Here is a 12,503-nt window from a genome sequence, read left to right as displayed (position 1 = left end):
TCTTCCTTTCTATCTTCCTCCTTGATTTCTTCCTCTCTGCCATCCTCCTCTCCAACATCGCCACCATTAAAGTCGTTTTCAAAACTAGAATACTAATTAGACTTAATGATTCTTTCTTTTCCTCCTCTGAGTTTGGCTTGGTTTATTTCCTTTAAGTCTTCAATTCTCCTTTGAATATCACTGATTTCCTTATTCATAGATTTATTCATCCTCTCTTTTTTCTCGCTTTTTCTTCTTTAACTCATTCCTCTTTAATTTTTTGTCCTTAGTTTCTCCCACAACCCTCGAGTCGACTCTGTAGGATATCAATCATATTGTAGTCATCGGACAAGTCCCAGTTGCCCGGTTCAAATCCCGACGAACCGCGTCAAAGCGGCCGCGCTGGCCAAATGATTCTGGCACTCCGAGCAAGTTACTGTGCCTATTTACCACGTTACCGTGCTCAAGTGGAACGCCCAAGACAGTCAGCCAACGTGCTAATATGTACTGTACATCCGATTACCCTAATTAGAAATCCGAGTGGAGATCACCATATGCATGTACGGTCTGGTACTGGGTGCTAATCGCCTGAACCCAATCTGCCCTCTAACGGACGTTTATAACTTATATAAGTTGCACTCAGGACACTTCTCCCTGCTTCCCAGTTTGCTTCCCTTTGTCAACGTTTAGTTAATAAAACACTTCATTCAAATTATCCACTGCTGCAGACCAACACTGATCTTGACAAAGTCTCATTTCCCTGTGTAATAAATAAGCATGTTTGAGTTTTGAATATGTGTGAGAGGGGCCCAGACATAGTGTAATAAATAACGTGACTGCATGTTTGCCACAAGGAATTGTAAACAGACAACGCGAAAAGTTGTCATCAAATACATAAATTATAAACTAAAACACAGAACAATTTGAAATGTTTATTCTTGTTTGAAATGAAACAAATACCTTGGTAACACTTGGCATAGAAGAAACATTATTCTCCAAATGTGAGAAACGGGGCTGGGAGCTGATAGGAAGCTGGTCATAACAAGAAGAAAATATGAAATGAAAATAAGAGCATCATCATCTAAATCAAAGTGCTAAACATTTGCAAGAGGTGGGCATGAGTGTGATAAGATATTCTTGTGCTTGAATTGAGCATTATCAACATCAAGAAAATGACCTCCAAGCTTAAGATCTCGGAGACATCCATGGAATGAAGCAGAGACTGGAATTTCTGTCACAGGAACAAAATCTTGGGATGTAGAGTGGGAAGAGATGGGAGGTGTCGGGGAAGTGAAAGAGGACATAAAACGGGCAGAAGGATTATTTTTTGAACTTTATAGAGTTGGTTGGATGAATACATTTTTTGGTACAGGTATGTATAATGATGTAAACATGAACTGATTAAATTGTGGGGTCAAAGGTCAGAGGTCATGTCAGGTAAAAATGTGATAACTTGAGAACAGTTGAATGGATTTAAATCAAACTTGGTACAAGTATTATAATGATGTAATAATGTGGGCGGAGGCATAATCGGTTGACGTCGAAGAGTGCCGTTGTAGTTACATTTGTGACTATAACTTATTCATGCAAATCAGTTAATACCCACCTCTGAAACCATAAAATAAAATTTAAAGAGGCAAAAATTCAATAAAATAATCATGAAGAGGAAATGGGATAGTTATATGGTGTAACAAATGCCAAGTGCTAGGAGGGAGGATCCATGTGCCAAGTGCTAGGAGGACCCCCAATGTTCTCAAACAACAAACAACCCCCTTCCTTCTCCCCATTCTAATCCTCGACCCACATTATGTCTGCCAAGTTTGGTGGCAGACAATGCTCTGCGTTGTGGAGAATTACAAAATATAAGCAATAAAGGAACGTGCAGACAGCAGACAGCAAATTGAGTTTGACAATAAGGGCAGCCATGCATTTGAGTCAACTTCGCCTGATCCACCCTGTAGAGGTTAAAGATAGGACCTAAAAGCTGCTGAAAGAACGCATGAAAAAAAAACAACAGCTTGCAGAGATTCATACTAAAATATGCAATTTCGTGTCTGTCTGTCTCTCTGGCTGTCTGACAATTTTTTAGCATGATACATTCGGTCGTTATTTATCCAATCTCAACCAAACTTAAAAAGGAGGACTAAGGGTCACACAATGAAGTTTGTAGCGAATTTATTTCCTCCCCCAAATGGGTTTTCTCCTCCAAGGGTGGTTTCCCCGCCGCCAATGGGGTTGCGTGTTGAGGTGTATATCCGTGTTAAGATTGCTTTATTGTGGCGTTTTTCCAAGGACGCTTCTAATAACAAAACTAATGATGATAGTATAATATTAATGCCATTACAAAACTATATTAATACTAATAATACTGTATGTCCTTTCCCTAAGGGTTTTTTCCTCCTTGAACAAACACTGTGTCAACGTGTATAAACATCTTATTGTGCCGTTTTAGTGGGAGCACTCTGACCAGAAGTATAAATATTATAAACCACCAATAGGTTTGATTATCTTTTTAAACAGTCACTCCTGCTGTTTAACACTAAACTGAAAGGGAGGAAATACAAAATGTGTTCAGTTACAAAGCAGCTGGCTAGTGCTCACCAAGCCAAACGTTCCTTATCAACGGTTTTGAATGAGGTGCTTGCTAGAATGCTTAAGCCACTTGGTGAGCGCTCCACAAGAAACTGAGTAAATGAACAACCCCTCCTCCCCCAATGTTCTTGAGGCCCGACCCTAGATCTACTGTAATATATATACAAGTATATACATATATATATATATATATATATACATATATATATATATATATATATATATATATATATATATATATATATCCCAGAGAGCAATGGCCCTTCCTGCCACTCCTGTAGGGAAAGGGTGCACGAGTAATAAAAATGAAGTAGTATCCCAAAAGTGAAGGAATATGCATACAGTATACAGGCAGCACCCAACTTATGAATGGGTTACTTTCCTGAACTTTGTTCACAAGTCGAATTGTTTTGTAACTCGAATATTGCCTCCTCCTCACATGCACCTCCCCCCCCCCGCCCCCCCCCCCCCCACCTTCCCTCCTGTCCCCTCTCCCCGTCCCCATATACAGCATCGAGGCTTGTGGAACAGCTCTAACATAGGATGGAGAAAGACAAAAAAACGAAAAGAACAGCAGTAAGAGAAGAAAACAACCAAGGGCAGGGAAAAGTGACAAAATATAGTCGAGGGTGACAAGGAGAAAATAGGCATGTGGACCGAGATTCAACCCCAGGATTGACACAGCTTAGAGGTGAGTGTGCGACGAGACGTCCATCTGAAGGACAACACACACACACATTGATGAATAGAGGGGGAAGAAGGCATCTTCTGTCTGTGGTGTTTGCCCCACCGCTACCCCCACCCTTTGGATAAAGGACTAAGAGCTATCCTGTGCTATGGATAAAGCAATGATTTTCAGGATAACTTTATCCTCGGGATAAAGGACTGATTTTCAGGATAACTTTATCCTCAGGATAAAGATCTGATTTTCAGGATAACTTTATCCTCAGGATAAAGGACTGATTTTCAGGATAACTTTATCCTCAGGATAAAGGACTGATTTTCCGGATAACTTTATCCTCTATAGTCTATATAAAGGGCTGATTTTCAGGATAACTTTATCCTCAGGATAAAGGACTGATTTTCCAGATAACTTTATCCTCTATAGTCTATATAAAGGGCTGATTTTCCGGATAACTTTATCCTCAGGATAAAGGTCTGATTTTCAGGATAACTTTATCCTCTATAGTCTATATAAAGGGCTGATTTTCAGTATAACTTTATCCTCAGGATAAAGGTCTGATTTTCAGGATAACTTTATCCTCAGGATAAAGGACTGATTTTCCAGATAACTTTATCCTCTATAGTCTATATAAAGGGCTGATTTTCCGGATAACTTTATCCTCAGGATAAAGGTCTGATTTTCAGGATAACTTTATCCTCTATAGTCTATATAAAGGGCTGATTTTCAGGATAACTTTATCCTCAGGATAAAGGACTGATTTTCCAGATAACTTTATCCTCTATAGTCTATATAAAGGGCTGATTTTCCGGATAACTTTATCCTCAGGATAAAGGTCTGATTTTCAGGATAACTTTATCCTCTATAGTCTATATAAAGGGCTGATTTTCAGTATAACTTTATCCTCAGGATAAAGGTCTGATTTTCAGGATAACTTTATCCTCGGGATAAAGGACTGATTTTCAGGATAAATTTATCCTCAGGATAAAGGACTGATTTTCCGGATAACTTTATCCTCTATAGTCTATATAAAGGGCTGATTTTCCAGATAACTTTATACTCTGGATAAAGGACTGATTTTCCAGATAACTTTATACTCTGGATAAAGGACTGATCTTCCAGATTTTTTTTTTTTTGTATACAACATCGAGGCTCGTGAAAGAGCTAACATGAATCACACAAAAATTCAAACCGACACATAAAACACAAAATAAGGGGAGCTAATTTATTTGCCCCCCTCCCCAAGTGGGGTCAAAGTGGTCTCCCTCTCTGCTCTGGATAAAGGACTGATGGGGAGAGACGGCACAAGATGGGGAGAGAGGGGGAAGGACACAAACACAACATTTGAGAGCAGGAACATTGAGAGAACGGTGGGAGGGAGAGGGCCTGAGGGGGGGGGAGAGGTGGGAGAGGTATAAAACATATGGACACTGCTCATATGAAACATATGGACACTATAACTTTATACTCTGGATAAAGGACTGATTTTCTGGATATATTTATCCCCAGGATAAAGGACTGATTTCCCAGATAACTTTATCCTCGGGATAAAGGACTGATTTTCCGGATATATTTATCCTCCGGACAAAGGACTGATTCTCCAGATATATTTATCCTCCGGATAAAGGACTGATTCTCCAGATATCTTTATCCACAGGATAAAGGACTGATTTCCCAGATAACTTTATCTGAGTTTCCTCTGGCATGACTAATGCCATATCCGTGTTTACTAAGGCATACGTAGGTTTGCCAAATTCAAAAGTCATGGTTCAAAAGGCTCAGGGCCATGTCATCTTCTTCATGATGTCTTTGTTCATCGACCTAGTTGCTTTTGGACATTATTCAGATACAATATACTGATCATAAAAAATGTAGTAGGCCTATTCAATATTTCAAAGAAAGTGTTAAAATAACAGACATATTGTTTCAGGGTACACTGTCCTCTTGATACTTGCATGTGTTCCACCCCCCCCCCCCCAACACCCCTCACGCTCTTCCCTCCTCCCCCTCCTCCCCCCCCCCACCTCCTAGCCCAAAGTCCTCAAACCCCCTCTCCCAGCTGCTGCTCTATCTCTGCCCCCCCTTACACTAATGCTCTGGCCTCTCCTCCCCCCTTCTTCAAGTCCTCAAATCCTGCTCCCCCCAAACCCCAAGTCCACAACCCCCCTCCCAATCCCAAGTCCTCAACCCCTTCCCCCCTCCCAAAGCCTCAAACCCCCTTTCCCAGCTCTGTCAGTTCTCGAACCACCCTCTTACCCACGTCAACTCTAGAGCTAATCCACCATCCCCCCCCCCCCCCCTTCCTCTTTTCTTATTGTCTACAACCCCAGGTCCACAGCTCCCCTTTTCTTCTTCAAGTCCTTAACCCTCCCCAAAGTCCACATAATTGTCATAACTGTTGTCATAACACATAATTGTCATAACACTGCTAAGGTTTCCTGACATGTTGCTTCTGCTGTCTCAACAATGGATGGAGGTCCTCAATGTCAAACAGGAAATTAGAGCGGTGTTCCTTGACATATCACGTGCCTTCGATATGGTCTGGCACCCTCTCTGCTCACCAAACTCTCCTCCTATGGTATCCAAGGAAATCTCCACGCATGACTTGCAGACTTCCTCTCTGGTCGTAGTCAACGTGTGGCCCTGAATGGATTTCTCTCATCTCCCCTTCCTGTTCAGGCTGGAGTTCCCCAAGGCAGGGTTCTGGGTCCTGTGCTTCCATCAATGATCTCTCTAACTCTCTTGAAATCCTCTCTATCTCTTTGCTGATGACTCCACTCTCTGCCGCTCCATACCTCATCCCTCCAATCGGCAGTCTGCAGCCTCTTCACTCTCTGCAGACCTGGACAAAATCACAGACTGGGCAAACAAGTGGAACAACTCTTTCAATCCTGACAAATCTCAAACTCTCACGATGTCTCTCCGAAAAGACCGTCTGGACAACCCTCCCATCTACTTTCTCAACAATCCTCTCCAAGAAGTTCTGTCACTCAAGCTCTTGGGTCTCACAATCTGCCATGATCTTTCCTGGGAAAACCACATTTCCAAGCTGGCCTCCAAAGCCAGTTGCCGACTGGGCATCCTCCGTCGGGTGAAGTCCTTCCTTGGCACACCTGAACTCTTCAGCACATACAAGGCTTTCATCTGCAGCTCAAGGGAATACTGCTCTCCCCTCTGGGCTGGTGCTCCTGCCTCACACCTAGCTCGGCTTCACGCTTGTGAAACCAAAGCTGTCAGAATCATTGGAATCTCCCACGATGAAGCTAACTCTGAGGGCCTTTCACTCACTCACCGCAGGCAGGTTGGTGGTCTTTCTGTCTTCTACCGACTCCTCTCCAGCCTTGCTCCCCCAGCCCTGTCTGTGCTCTGTCCCCCAAATAGTCCTACAGGTCGCACAAGATCTGCCAGCAACCCTATTCTTGTGAAACTGCCAAAATCAAGACTCTCTGTTCACCTTCACTCTTTTTCCTCTTTTCTCCCGCCTCTGGAACAAACTCTCTCACTCTCTTCAATCCCACTCATCCCTCCAGTTCTATAAAACAGCTGTTCACCACCATCTCTTATCGTCCCCCATCCAAAACCTTGATCTTTTCTACCCCCATTAATTCACCCCAGATCCACTTTTCTGAAATACCGACTTCTTTCCTGGAAGTGCTAGCTGTGTCCATGTGGTTTTTACCTCTCCCACTCCACCCTCCATCCCACGCATCCCGCCCCCAAGCCCTCTCCCTCCCATAGATCTCCCGATGTTCCTGCTCTCAAATGTTGTACTTGTGTGCTTCCCCCTCTCTTCCCATCTTGTCTCCCGCTCCCTTTATTATGCCTTATGTGTCCGTTTGTTCTTTTTTGTTATTAATGTTAGCTCTTACACGAGCCTCGATCTTGTATACAAAAAAAAAAGGCTTGCGTGATCGACAGGTTTGGGCAAACACCGGGCACTGGAAGAAATGCTGAGTGATCCAAGCTGTTTATTCAGCAGGGCATGACATACAGGGCTTAACATACCCTTTAAATTTAGCTTTGTTGGTTTAATTTTCCAACCCACCATGGTTTTTCCTCTTTTGTAGCAGGATCAATGGCCGTAAAGGAGGAGTTAAACTATTAGTGTCTCATGGTTTATGTCTGTCCTGCAATGAGGTTCCTTTGGCTTTTTTCCTTATTTGTTTGTGATTTTAAAAGTATAATCATTATTATTTGTAGAAATGTTGTTATTATATTATTTGCGCCAGTCATGAGCCCGTCTTCTTGCTTTGTCGCCTCGGTGGGAATGCCAGATTAGAAAGGAACCATTGGCTTGCGTGTGAATGCAGAGGCCGATTAGGAAACGAGACAGATGGCCGCTCAGTTATTTTGGGGGCAATATCTTACCAGAGTGCAAAAGGTTTATTAAGGCCTGGATTGTTACAATACACAATATTTAATCTAAGATCAATTTTTAACATGATGGGGAGGAGACTTCAAGTTCATTTTACCAACGAGAGCTGGCTACAAAAAAAAACTGGATGGTATAGAATACCCGGTGCAGTCAACTTGGTGTGAGGCAACTTTTTAAAGGGTTTTTTTCTTTTAATATGGCTGCCAGACCACGTGACCAATGACATCATACATTTACATTCTCTAATATAAGTGTTGCATAGATCAGGCTCAATAAAGTTAAAACTGATCAGACTAGGCATTCTTCTTGTTGAAATATGATGTCATAATTAATGCACCAACAAGCGTTATGCCTAGGTCCCCCGTCGGGGAAGTGATGTGACTTGACAAAGTGGAACACGCAGAAAACATGCTATGATATGATATTTCGCTCACAACGGTCAGACATACATGGAGGCGGCCATCTTGGATTTTGACATGGCGACCCAATTTTCAATAGCGTTCTTCCTTATGCCTGGATACACCCACACACCAGAAGGTACTTCGCTTATTTTTCAAGATATTTCGCTCAGAAGGTTCAGACATATATATGGTGGCGGCCGTCCTGGATTTTGACATGGCGACCCACTTTACAATAGCGGACTTCCTTATGCTGAGATACACCCACACACCAAATTAGAAGTTGGTACTTCGCTTATCTTTCAAGATATTCTTCTCACAAGATTCAGACATACATGGCGGCGGCCATCTTGGATTTTGACGTGGCGACCCAATTTTAAACAGCGTTCATCCGTGTGCCTAGATACACCCACACACCAGATTAGAAGTTGGTACTTCGCTTATTTTTCGAGTTATTTCTCTCACAAGGTTCAGACATATATATATGGTGGCGGCCATCTTGGATTTTGACGTGGCGACGCAATTTTCAATAGCGTTCTTCCTTATGGGGAGATACACCCACACACCAGATTAGAAGTTAGTACTTCGCTTATTTTTCAAGATATTCATCTCACAAGGTACGGACATACATGGCGGCGGCCATCTTGGATTTTGACATGGCGACCCAATTTTCAATAGCATTCTTCCTTATGCCTAGATACACCCACACACCAGATTAGAAGTTGGTACTTCGCTTATTTTTCAAGATATTTTGCTCACAAGGTTCAGACATATATATGGTGGCGGCCATCTTGGCTTTTAACGTGGCGACCCAATTTTCAATAGCGTTCGTCCTTATGACGAGATACACCAACACACCAGATTAGAAGTTGGTACTTCAATTATTTTTCAAGATATTCATCTCACAAGGTTCAGACATACATGGCGGCGGCCATCTTGGATTTTGACGTGGCGACCCAATTTTCAAAAGCTTTCTTCCTTATGCCTAGATACACCCACACACCAGAATAGAAGTTGGTACTTCGCATATTTTTCAAGATATGCAGGTTACAATGTTCAGACATACATGGCATCAGACATACATGGCGGCGGCCATCTTGAATTTTGACGTGGCGACCCAATTTTCAATAGCGTTCTTCCTTATGCCGAGATACACCCACACACCAAATTAGAAGTTGGTACTTTGCTTATTTTTCAAGATATTCATCTCAAGTTTCAGACATACATGGCGGCGGCCATCTTGGATTTTGACGTGGCGAGCCGATTTTAAACAGCGTTCTTCCTTGTGCCTAGATACACCCACACACCAGATTAGAAGTTGGTACTTCGCTTATTTTTCAAGATATGCAGGTTACAAGGTTCAGACATACATGGCATCAGACATACATGGCGGCGGCCAGCTTGGATTTTGACGTGGGTTGCACCCACGCACCAAATTCGAATGCGGTCCTTCGCTTACACACGCACGCATGCACGCCCACACGTACGCCCGCACGGACGGATGGACGGACGGACGGACGGACACACGGACGGAGGGGAAAGCCATAGTCCCCCTTTCGCTCCGCTGAGCGACGGGGGACAATAACGTCATCGTTAACAACACTTATTCCGCATACGGAGTTTTTTTTACAATGAGCCAGGTTTCAAATTTCCCTATGGAGCGGTTTCGGAGAGATAGAGGTGCAACGTTTCTTGTTTTTTCCAAGATGGTGCCTGTACCAATGTGACCTATGACGTCATAATTATCATTAAAAAATCTACAGGAGGAGGCACTGTATGATGAAATTTTCATGTTCATCGGAGTATCAGACTAACAGTTGCAGATAAAAAAAATTAATTTCATATTGAACGTATCAAGCTTTGTACTTGTCGAATTATGACGTCATAATGAAGAAACCGATGACATCATCATTAACATAGCGTATTCCCCATGGGGAGTCCTTGACAATGAACAATGTTTCAATTTTTTCCATTGAGCAGTTTCATAGGTATAGAGGTGCAAAGTTTTTCCAAAGTGGCCTCCGTACGTGAACTATGATGTCATAATTATCACTAAAAATTATACAGGAGGAGGCGCTCCTATGGTGCACAATTTCATGTCAATCAGACCAACGCTTGCTAAGAAAATGAATTTTTAAAATGCAGACATGTACGTACGTACACGGACGCCACACGTATGCTAAAATGTATCGATTCAGATGGTTCAGTTCTAGGATGATTTTACTGGCTGGGTCAACACATTTTGCGAGAGGCTGAGAAACCCCATTCTTATATGTAATACATAGTATACTACTATCTATTATATATAAGACATCGTAATTGTTCCTCCTTATTTAGGCTTCAAGCGCCTTTGGGCTTCTTGAAAAGCGCTATACAAAATAAATGAATTATTATTATTATTATTATTTACTAGGGCATGCCCGTACTATATATAAGCTAGGACGTGAACACCAGTATGAAGTTGTGTTTGCCTAGGTTTCAGTAAATTTTGACATGTGAAATACTTCTCACAAGTTTTACTATATTTCGTTCCCATTGTCATTTATAAATAAAAGGAGAAAAAATAAAATTAACATTAAACCTTTGGAAATTGTGAATAAGGAGGGTGTTGGAGCATCTGAAAATGATGAGAGGTGTGAAGTTTTACACCATCGTCATTAAACGAAAAAAATATACACCACCTTTTTCAGGGGGGTCAAGTTTCAAAGTAATTCTTATGTCAGACGCAGCATGAATAGTGATTTGAATGGATTTGAAGATGGGGGTATAATGGTATGCAATAGCTGGTTTTGGATAAGCTATGTCAAAGGTGAAATGAGTATCAAGCACACCTGGAAATGTGGTGCATGCCTCATTAGGTGGTTGACAGCTAGGATGTCTAAAACCAGTGTTTTTATACTACTCATGAGACCCAGGATTGAAGGACATATTGCATTTGTCCGATTAGCATCTAATCAATTCCAAATCAGCAGAGAGCAAAATCGCTGATTTTTGCATGTCAATGTGATGGGGGTACAGGTGTTGTAGACCCAATGTGGAGTCATCTGCACAAAAGAAGACTAGTTTTTTCAGAGCAAATGCAGAGTTCGTTTTGTGATGGAGAACAACAGGGCCCAATACACTCCGTTGGAGCACTACAGCATTCACTTCTACAATGATAAAATGGTGGACGATTGGAATACCAAACAGTGCAGTAACTGACAAATCAATAATATTCTTTCATAAATAATTATCAAAGCATATAGGTTCATAATTGGAAACAAATAACTTTCTCATCTCAACCATACACCAGTCTTCTTCCTGACAAAAGGGTCCGAAAGCTCACTGTTTTCAAAGTGTGGTACTTCAAAGTATTCTTCTGTTTGAGGAGAGGTGAGGGGTCTAATGATCTATTGATTGATCTATAGACGAAATATTATTTTCAGCTAGATGGGGTCTCCTTGCATGCAGAAATGCAATATAATTAAATGTTTACAACATAATAATTTTCATGGAGAAAATGATTAAATTTAATCTTACTATAATTCACCAAATGTCCGTCTGTCCGTTCCCAGGTACCGCAAAAACGGCTGAACCGATCGCAACGAAATTTTGGGTGGGTAATCCTGGGACCCCCTGGAGTAAAAGAGGCGATATTGTTTTTCCAATTTTTCCAATTTTCCAGTTTTTCCAAACACGATGGAATGATATTTACCGATATGAACAGTGATGCAGCTTTCATTGAAATTCTACAAATACTGTTTAGATTTTATAATAATAATAATAATTCATTTATTTTGTATAGCGCTTTTCCAGAAGCCCAAAGGCGCTTTGACAGAGTGGCAAACATAATGCATAACAATACATGAAAACAACAATTGCAAAAAGACAAGAATCAATAGGGAAATATTTAAAGCAAAAGGAGGGAGAAGGAGAAGTGATAGTCAGGGGTTAAATGCTGTGGGTTGAATGTTGAATGCAGTGTTGAACAGGTGGGTCTTTAGTGATGTTTTGAATGTGGTGAGTGAGGAGGAGTCTCTGATGGTGTGAGGTAGTGAGTTCCAGAGGGTGGGAGCAGCGATGGAGAAGGCCCTGTCCCCCCAGGATCTGAATTTGGTCCGGATGGAGGGGGTCAGGAGGTTGGTACCAGCAGAGCGGAGGTTGCGGGTGGGAGTGTGTCTGGAGAGGAGGTCAGCCAGGTAGGATGGGGCCAGGTTATGGAGGGCTTTGTATGTCAAGAGGAGGATTTTGTACTGGATTCTCTGGGGGATGGGGAGCCAGTGAAGCTTGTAAAGGACGGGGGTGATGTGGTCACGGGTCCGGGAATGGGTGAGTAGACGGGCAGCGGAGTTCTGAATGTATTGGAGTTTATTGGTGATTTTTGAGGGTGAACCATAGAGGAGGCTATTGCAGTAGTCCAGCCGGGAGGTGATGAAGGCGTGGATGAGGGTTTCTGCAGCCGTGGAGGAGAGGGATGGACAGAGACGGGCAATGTTTT

At 42.2% G+C, this 12,503-nt stretch overlaps 1 protein-coding gene across 1 annotated transcript in view; it reads right to left on the bottom strand.

Moving 5' to 3' along the window:
• Nucleotides 1-897: 897 nt before the first annotated feature.
• LOC137431380 (growth arrest-specific protein 6-like) overlaps nt 898-12,503 on the bottom strand; it is a 48,568-nt gene continuing 36,962 nt past the window's right edge. Inside the window, exon 7 of the mRNA XM_078768945.1 lies at nt 898-1,228. Coding sequence (XP_078625071.1) covers nt 1,074-1,228 — 155 coding nt within the window. The 3' untranslated portion in view covers nt 898-1,073. The remainder of the gene's footprint in view (nt 1,229-12,503) is intronic.

The sequence above is a fragment of the Myxine glutinosa genome, unplaced genomic scaffold, assembly GCF_964187855.1.
Source record: "Myxine glutinosa unplaced genomic scaffold, kmMyxGlut1.1 SCAFFOLD_732, whole genome shotgun sequence".
Classification (NCBI taxonomy): Eukaryota; Metazoa; Chordata; class Myxini; order Myxiniformes; family Myxinidae; genus Myxine; species Myxine glutinosa.
This window is presented reverse-complemented; position numbering and strand designations above follow the sequence as displayed.